Source organism: Apteryx rowi, unplaced genomic scaffold (assembly GCF_003343035.1).
Source record: "Apteryx rowi isolate R43461 unplaced genomic scaffold, aptRow1 scaffold_204, whole genome shotgun sequence".
Classification (NCBI taxonomy): Eukaryota; Metazoa; Chordata; class Aves; order Apterygiformes; family Apterygidae; genus Apteryx; species Apteryx rowi.
In genome coordinates, this window is record NW_020448353.1 from 303,161 (window position 1) to 320,282 (window position 17,122).

The window sequence follows — 17,122 nt, forward strand, 5'->3', positions numbered from 1 at the left end:
TTCTGCCACTGAATACATGGAGCAAGTATTGAACTCTTCCTGGAAAGCCTTCTTCAGCAAGCATCTTCTGCAAGTAGTGGCTTTCTTTAGAGAACCATAGAAAGATGTATAGCAGGATTTTTCCTCTTGCGTATCTTTCCAAAGTGCTGTTAATACTTGCACAGGCGCTTCATATGAGTGTTGGTGGGTTTTCTTCTTCTCTTTGTAAGAGAGCAGGGTGAAAGAATAGCCTTCCTGCATCCTGAAACTTTTGATTTCAGTGTCTCATTTTTAAGAGGGATCTGTTATATCAGATAGTTTGTACAGAATGTAGCATACCACTCCGGTGTCTCCACAAGCACTTCTGTTATTAAAATATAGTTGAATAAGTACCCCCCAACCATGTGATCATAAAATTTTTGAAGTGACCATGAGTGGAATTTTAGCTGTATCAATAATAGTAGCGATGCTTAGTGCTGCCAGCTGTAGTGTTGCTAGTTTTTCATTGGTATCTGGTAGTTGCAAGTGGAGTTCTGCTAAACAGAGTCCACTTGTTACCCATGGATTGACCCCAAAGAGGGAATCTCTACCCCTGATTCAACAGTGTCGCTCGTTAAGTCTTAAATGTTTACCTATAATTCCTTCTATTTAAGGCCTATATATGTTCTGTTGCAAAGACTTCTGTTAATATTGGAGAGCTTTGTATCAGATGGCTAACTATGACAGGAAATTGAGAGCTGGGCCAGACTTCATTCATTCTGCCTGAATGTTGGTGAATACCTCCCTCTAGATTTTGTTTTCAAACATGGACAATATCTGAATGCTGAAGAAGAGCAGCCGATTCAAACTCAGATTAAACAGAAGGAGGCAACTTCCAGTAAGCAGAAGGCTGGCGTTTTGCCAGAACCCAGGCCTGCTTCTTACTGTGGATATCTTTTAATTGGAAAGGCAAAAGTTGTAGTATTAGAGCCCTTTAAGTTATTATCTCTGTTTCTGGAGTGTATCAATGTATAGAAAATACATGTTGCCTGCCAAAAGGGACCTTGCCTTTTTTTTGTACTAGGCACAGGTGGAAGCACTGTGACACAGGCCTTCAGCTTTGACAGGAAAAACATACTTTAGTTTCTGAGATGACCCTGAGCACTGTGCTATCTCCTAAGTAGGACAGGCTAGACTGCATCACATGGTTCTTCATGTCCTGTATTGTTTCTCCATCTTATTCTGGGTCAGGAAGAATGTTTCATAATCAGTTGTCCATTTAGGAGACCTGCTAAACTTTGAAAGTTTTTATGATGCTTCTGGCCTCAAGCTATCCACCAAAACTAAATACTTTATTATGTAATATATGCTTACATTCAGCATGTTCAGATCATCTTCAGATATCCTCTTAGAGAAAGGTAAATATTATCATTATCATCATATACTATTATATATTAATTTTACTATTGCTGTAATACCTAAAATGAAGCCACAAGTCTCTTAATTCCCAGTGCAATATCTTAGCGCTTTAGTTAGCAACTCAGGTAAAGAGCTATGCTAAATGTTTCTGTACCCCTTTCTGGTAAGTGGACTTGTTTAGAAACACCTGAAGATCAGTTGATTGAAAGAGCCATAGAGTAATGAAGTATTTTTATTAATAACAGTAATACTGCTTAATTACACATTCCATACTCAACAGAAAGTGTAAATTCACTGTCAGCCTTCTAGACAGCCCTTTAATGTAAGCCCCTCTTCTCCCCCCCCCCGCCTTTTTTTAATTTGTTTTTTCACTGTGGTCCTGTACATTTTCAGAGGTGAGATCAGCAACCATGCAGAGTCATCTCTCCTTTTTTACATCTTCAGTTATGACTGTAAATAATTTTGCAGGAAGCCTAACAGTATAGCAAGAGAAAAGCTGTGACTCAAAGGTGAGTGTGCCATTCAAACTGTAAGAAAGAATAATCATTAATTTCGAATTTCAACATTTGCAATACACACTTGAAGATTAATGAAGTGTTCCTAAAGATGGGCTTTGTTTTTGGAATAAATGAAAGGAAATAGTTTCAAGTGGTTCAGTGACTTTGTAATGCACTTAAACTTTGCTTAGTGTGTCATCCTTGCGGTGATGTTTCTGTGCCGTGACATTTTGTTATTCTTTTGCTGATTATCCAAGTACAAGTTAGGTTAGTTAAGTCCATGCTTAAATTACTGAGAAAATTTTGCAGAAGTAGAATCAAAATGACACAATAGATACTAGCTAATGTATACAAGGCTGCATTAATAAATGTATTTAGTCTTTTCTATGTACTTTGGATCATGACACAAGATTTTACTTTCTTTTGATCCCAGGTGGACAGAAGTCAGACAGTATATTACAGCAGTGTGTCTAAGGGTGAATCTGTGCTGGCTTGCTCACCCTCTGTTCCAAGCCAACTGGACAGACTCCAGCCTATGGTCTAGAAGCTGTGTTTTGTGAAGTAGTTTTTTCTTACTCCAGAGTACTTGTAAAATCATTAAAGCAGAAGTGTGAACCTTTTGAGTGGCTGGGAAATGTACATTAGCATTTGCATGGAATAAAGATACTGTAATGTGTTGGATGCCCTCTTCATTGCTTCTCTAAAAATTCAAGGTTCGAGGACCCCGTGTGTGAGCCTGAGGCTCCTGCATGTTAGTGTTTGGCAAACACTACCCCCCCTCCAAGTGGGTTTCCTTTTAAAGTGTTCACTGTTTCTGATACATGCCTCATTCTGGTTTTCTTCATCCCGATTTATTTTTCTGCTAAAGGTTCAGGCACCTGAGAAGCACAGCAAACCAAACAGCTTCCTAATTACTTAGAGTCCAGTCCTAGTCTGTAGTTACTGCTATTTAGTCATGTTGGAAAACTAGTTCTTTAAAATGGAATGCCTATATGAAAATCAACATCTGTTTGGATGTCTTGGATAGACAGGGGGAAGGAAAAACAGTAGTAGAAGAAGATTCCATATGTTTTTCCTTTCTTTCCAGGCCATTCTGTTATCCTCAAAAACTAATTCTTTAAAAACTTTCAAAAAACTGATTCAGTGATTTCCAGAGGAATATTTATGAACAAGGAACTGGACTTGCAGTCTTGTGCTAGTCTACTAAATCAGGACTTTTTTCTTAGACTACAGTTTGACAGTTTCACTACACCCAGTTTTAGGTTTCCAAATTCAAGAAAACACCATGATTGGACAATGCAATGGTCTAAACTGATGCAGATTCACAATGCTGATCCATGTTTTTTTTCCAAAACTTTTGATCAGTTGATGGTGAGCAGTTCATTTGTACGGCCTCATGAAGTTCAACAAAGGGAAGTGCAAAGACCTTCACCTAGGGAGGAATAACACCATATTACCAATACAGGCTGGGGGCTGACCTGCTGGAAAGCAGCTTTGTGGAGTAGGACCTGGGGGTCCTGGTGGACTGCAGGCTGACCATAAGCCAGCAATGTGCCCTTGTGGCCAAGAAGGCCGATGGTATCCTGGGGTGCATCAGGAAGAGCGTTGCCAGCAGGTCGAGGAAGGTGATCCTCCCCCTCTACTCAGCCATGGTGAGGCCACATCTAGAGTATTGTGTCCAGTTCTGAGCTCCCCAATACAAGAGAGACATGGAGCTACTGGAGCGAGTCCAGTGGAGGGCTGTGAAGATGATGAAGGGACTGGAGCATCTCTCTTGTGATGAAAGACAGAGAGCTGGGACTGTTCAGCCTGGAGAAGAGAAGGCTGAGGGGGGATCTTATCATTGCTTATAAATATCTTAAGGGAGGGTGTCAAGAGGATGGGACCAGGCTCTTTTCAGTGGTGCCCAGCGACAGGACACGAGGCAACGGGCACAAAATGAAACACAAGAAGTCTCATCTRAACATGAGAAAAAACTTCTTTACTGTGAGGGTAGCAGAGGGGAACAGATTACTCAGAGAGGTTATGGAGTCTCCTTCCTTGGAGTTACTCAAAAGCCATCTGGACACAATCCTTGGAAACATGCTCTAGGTGACCCTGCTTGAGCAGGGGGGTTGGACTAGATGATCTGCAGAGGTCGCTTCCAACCTCAGCCTTCTGTGATTCTGTGACCTTTGTCTGCCACTCTAACTGTATGCCAAATCAAGTATCATCTGCACTTCAAAAGTCAATATAAATGTTCTACCTGTGTTTTAGTCTAGTGTAACAAATTTAAACGCTCCATGCCTGAGCTGGGTCAGATTGGCACACCAAGTAATCTGATAGTGTCCAGATTGCACTATGGATGTTCACAGACCCAGAAGTGCCTAGTGCTGCAAAGAGTGGTATGGCCCAGAAAGTCTGCAATTGATTACCGACAAAGCATCAGCTAAACCAGTTGAGAGACACTTAACCATTTTTCTGAACATGTCCATGGCTATGTTTAACCTCTAGCTATTTAAAGCTAGCTCGAAGTCCCAAAGCATTCCTGCTGTGATTGTGTGGAGTACCACTAAGGCTCTCCAGAATACCAGGAGCAGTGAAATTACAGCAGCGTGGTGATCTGTCTGAATTAATCTGTGCTGCAGGTAAACTATCCACAGTATGAATTTATTTGTGCAGAGCTGATGTTACTTCATCCACGTTTCTTCTGGTACCCCAGATAGCGCAAGTGGCTCAGTAGTGCACCTCAGTCTGCTTTTAGGTATGCTGAATGCTAATGGCCTGAGATCACCAAAAATGTGCAGCATAGGCTTACCCAGTTTGCAAATGAGCAGAAGTAGTGCAATTCAAGTAAGGAATACAGCTATTTTTTCTCTCACAGTCACAGTGAGTCAAAAACAAAAGTTGTTTCTTAGGTGAGACTCATCAGTTTACACTAAGAGTTTTGAATATGCATTTTTGTTTCTTTTCACATTTTTGAGACAAATGTTACAGTTTTCAGCTTACGAGCAATGTCAGCAGCATTCCACACTAATCCTCGAGGAGAGAGCCTGTTATCTGGCTGTCAAAAAGTAGTGGCTGTGTAGCTTGTATGCATGAATTTATTCCTTTTATCAGAATCCTGCCTCTAGTTTAATACGCAGTCAGTTACTGATTTGAAGAACAGCATCACTTGAGCAGACGTGCAGTGTATCTTTTTGAAGTAGGTTTGTTAGGAGTTAACAGGTAGATGTGTGGCATTTTCTATTTTGTGAGTGTGAGAGCCACCTCTGTTCTTTATCCTAGTGAAAACTAATGAAGTTTCGACAGTTTCTGGAATAGAAAATGAATGTTGCCTAGTGGCACAGCTGCCCTGTGGAGATGCGTGCATACATTTGTACTAACGCTTAGAGCAGAAGTTTGTGGGCTGCTGTGTGGTGAGATACAGCTGTTGTTAAAGGCGTAAGGGCTTGCAGGAACTACCAGGCTTACTCCCCCTGGTCTGAGCTGATTCATTGCAGAGACAGAAGGAGTCAAAGCCAGCTGTGGTTTGGGAGCTCGCGAGCAGCAGCTGCTACATAAAAATAAGCGTTATCACTGCAGGCTCTCCAGAAAGCTTTTCTTGCCTGAGAACTCCCATCACACACAGTTTCTTGAAGTCTTGGATGAGGGCGGCTAGCGTGGCTGTTCGGTGGGGGAGAGCGACGTTTTTTAAGAGCTGTTTATTTTAGGAAAAAGGCATCAAAAACAGACAATTGTAAGTGTGTGGCTAAACAATCTGGGGAATGAAACTCGCTCGGCTTCATTAGGATATTGAGAGACTGAGAAAAGGACCACTGTGAGGAAATAGCTTGTAGACTGAATTACCTTTTCAGCCAACACTTTTCCACTCCTCCTTGGCTCCAGGAGTTCAGATTTCATTGAACCTGATTGTCCCCTCAGGCTCCTCCCTTGTGTTTACATTTTCATTTGCTTTTTCTGGCTGATACAAGTCTCATGCTTCTGAGCAAGACCATTTACCTTCAGGAGCAGGAACAGCAGCTGTAGCAGAACAGCAGGAGCAGAGAAATTTCGTGCTTTTTTAAGCTAGGGTGTTTGCCTTAACTCCGACTTTGCTCTGCACTGTCTTTTGCTTAAGGGAGCATTAGTTGATTTAAATAAGCCAATGATTGACTCCTGCAGAAAGTTCCTGAACGTGCCTAGTAAAGAGGTAAGAAGCTTTCCTATGGTTCAAGAGCTGGAAATACAGACCGCATGTATTTCTGTATGAATTTTATAGGAATTATATAGGAAGAGTTTGCAAGGAATGAGGGCCTGTGTTTGTTAGAGAGGGAGAAAGCAAAAGGCAAGCACACATAAAAAGATTTAACTTTGAAGGAATGCAGCTCTGGACTTGTCCAGGTTTGCCTGAGGGCAGAAATATTTATTTCTGAGGTTGAAAGAAATAATCCTGATCTCCTATAATGTTTCCTGCTGCAACACGATCAATGGTACACTGTGCAAAAGCTTGTGCATTTGCAACCTTTCTCTGCTTTCTGTTCAGGTGGACTGGGTCAGAACAGTTCTTGCTGGGCTTGCGGTATGTGTTTACCTAGCTGGCTTGCATTTGTGTGTGTTTTCACAAGTGGTGAATGGACAGGGGGTGACTGTGGGGACAAGTTAAAAGGCTGAAAGACTGAAATGTCTTTTTACTCACAAGCCTGCCTTCAGGTATTTAGATTTCATGAAAGGAAGTGCCAGGAAACATAGGCTTGGAAGGAAGCCACTGAATTTGGTATGTGTTGGTATTTCAGCTTCTACTTTTTATATAAGTTGCTCTTTGTATATTAGGTATGGGAATGAAAATACACACATACCCTTTGCTCTGAGGCTTTCATTTATAAGGGGCTCCCTGATACTAATGTGTCTGCAGTTCAGAATCAGTGTGGGAATTTTGTCAGGCTTGAGCCTGCGTAGTTCAGGGGGTTGGAGTACCTCCTGAGAAGGGAGGTCAAACTGAAAGAAAGGGGGGCCCTGCCAACCTGGGTAGCCAAATTCCAGCATTGCTTGGGGCTCCACTGTTGTGCTCTTCCCCTCTTTTTTGACAGCTGTTTTACTCCAGCATTTTACAGAGTGCTGTCCTTGGAAAAATTGAGAGCAGGGATTGAGTTGTGTATTGAGATGAGGTATTTAATGCATGAGGCTTTTTGCAGTGCCACTACTTAGCAAGGTGCACAGAATAAAATTTTGCCTTGCTAGTATATTTTCTAATTTCCATTTGCCCCCCAAAGTGTTCCCTGCCTACAAGCATAGCTTCACATTTCTAATTAATTTTTTTAGAAAAAAAAATGCCTGAAGACCAGAGTAAAGTGAAGTCTGAAAGTCTTAGTAGAGAGATATTCCAAAATTATGCTTTAGAAAAAGGGAAAATACAAAATTACATACTTATTTAGTAGGAGGGGGGAGTACTTCAAAGCCTTATATTTTCAAGGTTATAGTACTTGAATAGTTCATTTGTCCTGTTTTTATGAACAAACAAGCAATAACGTAAAAAGTCTAAATCTTGTATTTCCTGTGACTGTTTAGATGTTCTCTACTTCCTTTGAGGTTGGATTGTGTTAAATCTTTGGAGGTGTATTTATGGTAGTTGTTTCAATTTAAACAAGTCATATCTAAGTATTCTATGGATTGCACACATATCTCAGGCTGCCTAGTATATCATTTAGGTAAAACTATTGACATAAATGTTGGCTCTGTTAGTAGAGCATGGTACCCATATATTTAATTCTCCCATAGCAGAAATGGTATATTGTGAAATGTTTTTGCCTCTTACAGCATTTCATATCTTTGGAAACCAAGTCTGGGGTGGGAGGGAAGCTTTAGGCAGAGATATTTTTTACCTTTACAATGAGTTGTATTCTTTCTGTTGAACTTGTAGTGAAAGATCTTACACAGATCTGAGGTAAAACAAAACTCTTAAAGCACAGGGGGCATGGTAAGAGAGATGTTTCAAAGTCATGAATTTCAAATGGCAAATGATTTCCATTCGCTTGCAGTGGGAGTTGTGTGCCTGGTTACTGTTAGGGCTGTCTGGAACTTTCCCACTGCACCATAAGAGACCTTAATTCTTACTATCAGTGCTGTCTACACTGGTACAGTTTAGTTTGCATGATTGTTATATCTACACTGAATGTTAAAAGAAAAGTTGGGGTGGATGGGTTAGAGAGAGAGAGAGAGATTTGTTACTTAAGAATCTGTGGTTCAGAGACATGCCCTCTTAAGTAGGACCAACTGCAGTGCGTTTCCTGATTACTGATCAGTGCCAGACATTTTTTTAATAATTACTGGATAACTACATGCAAGTCTTTATAAGGAGAAAAAAAAGGAGGGGGAAATTAATCCAAGAATACTTTTCTACAACTGTGCAACTTTGAAAATAATTCCGGTTTGTTACAAGCTGTATCTGTCATAAATTTTCATGATTGGGAGCTGCAGATTTGAAGATTCTGACTATTCAGGAGCAGCTGGATTTTTGTTTAGCTCTGTGTCTATATCTCTCATCCATTTACTGGAATACAATGCACAGTGACATAATTTTTCAGTGACTATCTGAGGTTTCTGAAAAGGCAGCTGCCTATTAGAGAAAAGTGGTTAGGTGCAAGTAAATTGTTTTGTCCCACAATCACAGGTGTTTCCTTGTGAAATCTAACAGTATTGTATTCATCTTTAAGCTCACAACTTAAAGTCAGCAGTTCCCAAATTTTTTTGTTTCAAGCTTCACTTATAGGCAGATAATGTGATGTAACCCCTCAAGTTCTAGCATAAATACCAAAAATAGTGTCTGTCAGGCTCACCATCGTACTTGTAATTGCTGCAGCCTCTATTTGGAGAACCACTGCTTTGAGAGGTTGCCTTAGGGATTTTGAAGCTTGGCCTACAATCAAAGCTTGGCAATGGACCAGGCTTTCAGAAATGGATACTTAAGTAGGACATCTAGATCCCACGCTTTACTGATTGCATTTTCCTTTGCAGTTTAAATGCCTGTTTTGTATGGCTCAGTGCTCACTTAAATAATCGGTGGAGGATTGAGAATCCTGGTAAGTTCCTTGATCACTTAGGAAAGTTGAGTTCTCATAGTCCCTCTCTCAAACATAGGTACTTTCAGTTTAGATAATCTACATTTATCAAGTAGAGGATAATGCAAGGTGAATAAAATATTTCTAAGCTGTTTGTTTTTTTGTGAATTTCTTCTTAATAAGTGGTATACCCAGCTCTGTTRCTTGTTTATGAGTAGGCAGTTATGTTGATGTTGAATAAGATAGTACTAGTTATGTCCACAGCTGTTCAGATTTTTTAACGTGCTTGCATTCCACATACTGGCAATTTTGAGGTTACAGGGTGAAACACTGAATACCAGAAAACCTAGCTGCCAGTTTTGTGGTGGTGAAATATGGCACAGAGATGGCAGTGTTCGGACAGCGTCCTTCCTGTCGTGATGTTGAGTTCTTCCAGGGCTGGGTGGTTGATTAGTGTATATATAGCAATTGGCCACTCTGTAGGGGAGCCCAAGCAGCTCACAGTGTTCAGTTGCTTATACAAAGTGGTTCTAGTCTCCTTAGGGAGGATTTCAGATTTCAAAGATTTTATTTTTAACAGGGACCATAACATAGCAAAAACATAGTTTCCACTGTTGTTTCAGATCAGATTTACTGAGGTTTCCAGGTAAAAATGAGATGTTTCCAAATGCACAGTCAGGAACAGTGTAAGGATATGAACGTTGAATTAATTATTTTAATCAGTGTAATATGACCACATACAAAATGCTGCAGCCCAAACCCTACTCTCGGCCATGTTCCATGTGTAAACTTTGTTCCTTTGGTAATGAACCTTGTAGTCTCATAAGCTGTGTTATGTCTGTTCCAAACAAATTTTGTATTTAGTGACCCTGAGGCAAAACCTATGAGAAGTCAGAGAAGGATTCCTGTTGGGTCCAGTAGTATCTGTGTATCGGTCAGGCTTCTACTGAATACAGATGCGATTCTTCAGTGTAGCATTTTTTCTGAGGAGATGCATACTTTAAGTACATCTGAAAAGCTATGTTTGCAAAAAAAAAATTTTCATCTACATGACATGTAGGGGGAGGGAGAGATTCCACTAGCAAAATTTTTCTTCCCTTCATCTGATTTACTTGTCTGAAACATTCCTACACCCTTTCTTGATGCTTTACAGTTAACACTAGTATTCGGAGAAACCTGAAACTTGTCCAGCTTCTTAGTGTTCACTACAAATTATAGCTCAGATTAAAACTGTGATTTGAGTAGTCATGAATTAAATATCTTAGCCAGCAATGGGGTAACTTCAGAGTTCAAAGACAACCATTTAACTTCTATATCTATCAGAAAAATGCTTATTAATTTAAGACACCTCATCATCCTGAAGTAGGTTAGGCCCGACCTTTGATTTGTCACATAAATGCAGTATGTACAGGAGCATTCTCTAAGAAATGGAAATCGTTCAGTATTTGAAAAAAACAAGTTTCCAAATATTGTGAAGCAGTTGTATCCAATTCAAAGCCCAATGGAAAGAAGCAAAACTTGAGTATTCTAGTTTGCATATTTAATATGTAAACAGTAAACAAAGATCATAAGCTACAAAAAATCTACCCTATGTCAAAAGGTGTTTTCATATTTATACCCAATGGTGCTAATTCTTAATGCCATTAAAAATACATTGAGGAATTGTACTGTTTAAAAATATTTAGCCCTAATATTTAAAAAGATTTAAAATCAGAATGTCTACTGAAATGACTGTGAGGTTTTTTCTGTTTTGTTGTTTGTGTTTTTTGTTTTTTTTTCTTTCTCAAATTAAATGGCATAATTTTAAATAGAGACGCTACTGGGAGGTGGAACATTTATTCTTCAGAACAGGAACTCTGTTGGTATAGTTCCTAGTCCGTGAGACCTCCACACTGGTTGTGGTTGTTGAACATAACATACAACATACAAAATAGATTGAAGGATTTTGAATTAGCGGGAGAAGTACTGGGCTGGGTTATCTCTAAACCTTGCAGAGCCCCAGTGTGCCAGATCCTCAGGTCAGCAGTCTGCATTTCTGTAGGGGGAATCACATTTGCATGTTATGTTTCATGTGGTATGAGATATTTATGGCTGATTCATGGCTGTTTGAAGGATTTACAGCACTGTACCTAGTTTTGGGTAACAGAGAAGACACTCAGGAGGACTTAATAGTGCAAGAGTGCTAGTCCTGTGTTTACGTTCCCGGATTCCAGTCCAACACTGTAATCTGTTTAAGTCTATTTGTGTCAAGATACTCAGCTACTCAAATCAAAGCAGTTTTGTATTTTTTTAAATTATTTTTCTTTACTGAAAACTAACCACAAGGAAATTATTGCCTGCTACAAAATAAGCACCTAAGAATTACTATTAACTTTTTTTTGAACTTTAACAATTTATTGTGGTAACTCTACTAAATAATTCCATATCAAAGTTTTTCTATCCTTTCATCTTGAAACTCCAAGTGTGCATCATTGTCCTAGCGGCAGTGAGAGCYTATGAGAAATCACAGCGTGAAAGAGGTTGAAAAACTGTCAATTGGCAGTCTTTTCCTTACATACAGTATTTCTCTTCATTAAACCGTAAATATCATTTTAAAGTATCTGCGTACAGACATTCAACCTTTTGCATAGCAGCTTTTGTCACTATGGGGTTTGCACATTGTACAGCATAAACTTCAGCAAGCTTCTAACAGTTTGCCTATAGAGAAGTTCTATGGCAAGGGGAATTAGGTTTTGTGTTTTTATTTTTTCCCTAGCCTGATGACTTGTTCTAAAAAGGAATGTTTTTGGCCTTTTGCATGTGCTGTTTTTAGAAACAACAGCAGGCAACAAATAGTACCTAGCCTTTAGAAAGGAAAAAGTTGTCCTTTAATTATTGGCTAAAATCTATTGAACCTATCGTATAACCTCTAGTGTATAACTGTGTTTTAACTGATGGAAACTTGGCAGTATGTTGCATAACGAATGTTTTTTCCAACCAGGCCACTTTTCTTGCCATTATAAACTGATGAATTCATTGCCATCGTGGGTACAATTTATGAATAACGCTTTTCTAAAACGACATTATCAGAAAGACTAACTAGTAATGTTCTGAAGCTTCATGACCATGGTGCCATTTTAAACATAATTTGAAGCTGTGTGATACAGTTGACTTTAAAATTTATTGGGCTGTCAGTGGATTTTTTGATTCTGGAATTCCCATGATGGAGACTAAGCTGTTGGTTGCCTTTAACAAAAATCTCCCTGTTCTTAAGTTTTTAATRGTCTAACTTTCTTATTATCAAACAATTCTCAGACTATGGGTAGGGGAAAATTCTTCTCAAACTTCTGCTTAATATAAATGTTTTGGTAATTGAGCTTTAAAACCTTCCAAAATAGAACCACTCATTTTACTTTCTCGACTTGGTGCACAGCAGAATTATTTACTCATAAAGCTTTTTTATAAGACCATAATTAGGAATCACATTCATTTTCAGTCCTGGGTAAGAGCCCGGAAGCCATGCTCTACCTCTGGTTGATGGAACCTGCTTGATGTCTGTGGGAGGTGTATGAACAAATCCAGTAGAGGATTAGGCCATACATCATAAGAATGTGCCTCCTAGGGCTTAGTTTATTCTCCTGGGTCTATGATGTCAAGAAGACCTTTAAAGAACCCTGACAGGCAGAGGTAGGAAGAAGTGGTTTGCATAAAATAAGCTGGATTCAGGTAAACTCTTGAGCTTTTAAAATGTTCCAGAGGGAAAACGCTCTGCTCAGCGTTCTGCGGTTTTATCTGTTGTCGGTGCTGGTAGTACTGAAATAACATGGAAGAGTTTGTTCTCACGATAGTATTTTCAACTGAAATGGATCATGGCTTCCTACTTGTATGTAAAAATTTGCTCAAGTTTGTTTTGTCTGGGGAGCAAAAAGTGTTTTGTCAACAACTTTAATTACCCATCTTGTATATATTTTGTATTTGTTGTTGTCGAGTATATGTTTCATGTTATTCCTGTCAGCAGTAAAGTATAATATCTAAAATATTACATATGTTATAAACATTTAGAGACATGTACATAGGAGACAGTCCTGAGGCTGAGCGCTTTGTCTCTAACTGTTGATTCTCTTGACTTTCCACTATATGTTTTAGGCTAATCTTTTGTTGATTGTAGAAAAGAAATAATGAGGATGGATTACAAAGCAATGAATGATGGCTGTAGAATGAGGGGAAAAATCAGTGCATCAGTTTAAAAAATACATGATGGGTGCCTCTAGATAAGCAAGAGGCAGCAGCATCCACAAATGCCAGTAACAGTTCTGAGATCAAAAGCAATGTAATTATGTCATTGAGGCTCTCTGCCTGAGTTTGTTAGCCCTGTAAGAAGGTGAAACTTGGCTCACCCAGCTCTTCTGTGCATTACTAACTTCACTGAAGCGTGCTAAGTTGTGCTTATGTAATTGGAAGCAGGTATTTGCCTGTTTTCAACACCCAGCCTTAGTGAACTGGGTAGTGAATTTCTTGCAGAATTACTGTATTTCCCAAGGGACTGCAGCTCTGATTGAAAGGCTGTTGTTTCCATGCACCACCAAGAAAATGAGCAAATGATTCTCTGTAGTGGAGTTAGACCATCAAGTAGAAATGAACAAACTGGTAATTGCATGATATATGTTCAAATAAAGCAAGGTTGAAGGTTCCTACCATTCTTGCTCTGAATGGAAAACTTGGTAACTGCCTTTCAAATTTCTGGTGCTGTAATAGTGTAGTTGTTCAAATCAGGGTGAAGAGTTTTTAGAGCCATGAACTTCTTTCCAAAAAAGCATAAAAGCAAAGAGAACTGTGTTTGATCTTGGGCTATGCTGTCATGTTACGTTTTCATCAAGAACTTTGTTGTAAATTGAAATATGAAAGAAGATAATGCTATTGGCTGATGCTGGGTTTGTAGAGCCAATTCAGTTTTGCAGAAACAATGGCATTAAAATTAGCAGTATTTCTGCAATGTGATATGACACTAGTCAGAGCCCTTATGTAATACCTTGTCCTTTTCTCTGCCTGTTACTTGTTTCTTCACAGTGCTGCATACCCAAGGTCCCATTGATGGCAGTCTGTATGCAAAAGTGAGAAAGAAGAGCTCTTCAGACACCAGCATCCCCGGTGTTGCTCACGGCATTCCTGTTACCAGCAGTCCCGATCACAGTGATCATACCCTCTCTGTCAGCAGTGATTCTGGACATTCAACAGCTTCCATCAGGACAGACAAGACTGAGGAGCGCCTTGTGCCGGGAGGCAAACGAGGGCTAAGCCCGCAAGAGAAGGCAGAACTGGACCAGCTACTTAGTGGCTTTGGTCTAGAGGGTTCTGTCARCACCACCAAGGATATGACTGATGCCCGAAGCAAGAACAGTGGGACTCGCCACATAGTGCCAGCTCAGGTTCACGTGAATGGAGACACCAAGCTGAAGGACAGGGAGACTGATATTCTGGATGATGAAATGCCCAATCATGACCTTCACAGCGTGGACAGCATTGGGACTTTGTCCTCCTCAGAAGGTCAGCACTCCACCCACCTTGGGAACTTCAGTTGCCACAAGAGCAGTCAGAACTCCCTTCTCTCAGATGGCTTTGGAAGTAACACTGGGGAAGACCATCACAGTGCTCTTGCCCCAGACCTGGGAATTGGTGTGGATCCCCTCTATGAGAGATCATTTGGAAGCAGTGAGCCAAAGCCAACTCAGCAACTGCAAAGGTATCCTTCCGTTTCGCCTCAGCCTCAAGCCTATGGCCCAAGTAACTACTCTACGCAGACGTGGGTACGCCAGCAGCAGATGGTCACTGCTCACCAGTACAGTTTTGCCCCAGAGAATGAAGTGAGGGTTGGCATTCATAACACTGTAGAGAATTCAGGCAGTGTCCAGAGTCAGTCCCGGGTCCCGGACACCCCGACACGGCGCTCCAGCAGCAGAGATGCTGTGCAGAGGGGGCTTGGAAATGTGCCAGGTGTCAGTGAAGCTGCAGAACACCCAAGCAGTGAGAGTTTTAAGCCAAGGCTAGTAGTGCCTCAGAGGGACACAAATGGTCTGGATCTAGGACTGAATACAGGGGGCTTGCCAGCTTCTCCAACTTTGGATATTGATCAGTCCATTGAGCAGCTAAACAGGCTGATCTTGGAATTAGACCCTACGTTTGAACCTATCCCGACCCGCATTAACACTGTCACCAGGGACCCAAATCAAGTAAACGGCTTCAGCAGTCCTGATGCAAACATGGAAGGGCTTGGCAGGAGCCCTGGCTTCCATGAGAAAGGAGAGATCACAAACAGGAATCCCTCCCGGCATGGTAAGCTATTATAATACTGTGTGAATATAATGCTTTTCCTAGCACTTGTGTGCTCTTGATATGGTACAGCAGGACCTCAGGTCACCACTTATTACTTTCAGGATGATTGTCAAGAAGGGATTATTTCAGGTACCCTCTTCATATAAAAATGTAAGAAATTATGAAATCATACTAAAATTACCTAGCTTWAAAAAAAATGTTTTGTGGATTTTTAAATGCCCTGGGATACATGTATTTCACTTGAACAAAATACTGTTCAACAAATTCCTATCCATTACAAATCATCAGTTATGATTTTTTTTTGGCTGCTGTAATTTTAGGTGATGGGGGCCAGAATTCCTATTACTGCGTGAGGCAGGTTTTAGAAAGCATCTGTAGTGAAATTTTTTGATTTCTGCTCAAAGTAGGAGAGAAACCCCTAACTTAATTTTATCATCAAATTTAGTGTAATGCCTCTGCAATAAATTTCTGTGCAATATTTTCGTTAATAGAGTAATATTTGCCAATGAAGTATTTTAAAACATTTTCTTTCAGAAGCTTTGTTCTGTTTTAAAATTCAGAAGTCACAGTTCTTGTTTGTTATCTCTGGCTCTGATATGATTGCAGAAATCTGCTTGTGGAATTAAATATGCAACACTTTTCTGGCTCACTGTATTGCCTAAGTAATGCTACTAGAACTAGCAGCTTTGCAAAAGGATGAATAATCTATCTGTACTTAAAGTCATCTGACTTCTTTCATTAATGTTATAGCTAAAATTTGTGATGAACAAGTTCTTGTTAATCTTGCTGTGATGGTTGAAAATCCTATCTGGTCTTACTCCTCCAGGAGAACATACACCCTTCCCTTCCTTCTCTCTTCCTCTTCTTCCTCTTCCTTTTCTTCTTTCACTATTGGTGCGATGAAACGTTTGCCTGCATCTCCAGGGCGTGACTGCAGTATCTGCTAGCGTGCCGGATCATATGTCTGTGGTCTCATGGACACAAATGAACTGCTTTAGCTCAAGCCCGGTTGGATATGCCAGACCATTAGATGATGACTATGCCTAACCACAGCATGTGGTTTCAGTTAAGCATTATGTATTTTATAAGGCCATGCAGACATGTGTGATCAAGGATGGTGATCTAATGCAAAGAAGGTGAAATCGCAATTTTGTGTTTGAAAGGGTAACTGAGGAACTGAAAAAGTAAAAGATGTGGTTGGGAGTTTAGTTGAGCTGCTTCACTGTATTTGATGTTGTTGTTGTTTTAATGTAGAATATATTTTCTGTGACTCTTACAGAATTAAATTCATAATTGCCTTGAATCTTTCCAAATGATTATCTGATGGACAAACTAAAAATGAGATTTTTTTCCAGCAGGAGAGAACTTTTCTCTTTGGCATACAGTAAAGTTAGTGAAGGGAAAAAGAAGGCAATGTAAAATAAACTAGCCTTTACTATTTCTTGTTTAAAGATTTGAATCTGAAAAGAGGTGTTTGAATTTTTCTCACAGCCTCTGGTCCTTTCCCAAGGGAAGCAGGAGTCACTGTCATTCCATTGCATTTGTAAAGCCAGGTAAACTTTCTGCCATGATAAAGGCTGGGGAGAATGCAAGTCCTTGGGGCATGTACTGGGAGACGATTTGTGTTAAAGATAATGATTAAACAGATGAAACAGGAGTTAAATATGACTACAGGCATACCTTGGAGATATTGCGGGTTTGGTTCCAGTCCACCACAATAAAGTGAATATCGCAATAAAGCGACTCACACGAATTTTTTGGTTTCCCAGTGCATATAAAAATTATGTTTACACTATACTGTAGTCTATTAAGTGTGCAATAGCATTATATCTAAAAAAACAATGTACATACCCGAATTAAAAAATACTTTATTGCTAAAAAATGCTAACCATCATCTGAGCCTTCAGCAAGTCATAATCTTTT

At 39.9% G+C, this 17,122-nt stretch overlaps 1 protein-coding gene across 1 annotated transcript in view; it reads left to right on the forward strand.

Moving 5' to 3' along the window:
• The window catches only part of TNS3 (tensin 3), a 317,735-nt gene that overhangs the window by 224,527 nt on the left and 76,086 nt on the right, over window positions 1-17,122 (forward strand). The window contains exon 18 of the mRNA XM_026063948.1: window positions 13,937-15,199. Coding sequence (XP_025919733.1) covers window positions 13,937-15,199 — 1,263 coding nt within the window. The remainder of the gene's footprint in view (window positions 1-13,936; window positions 15,200-17,122) is intronic.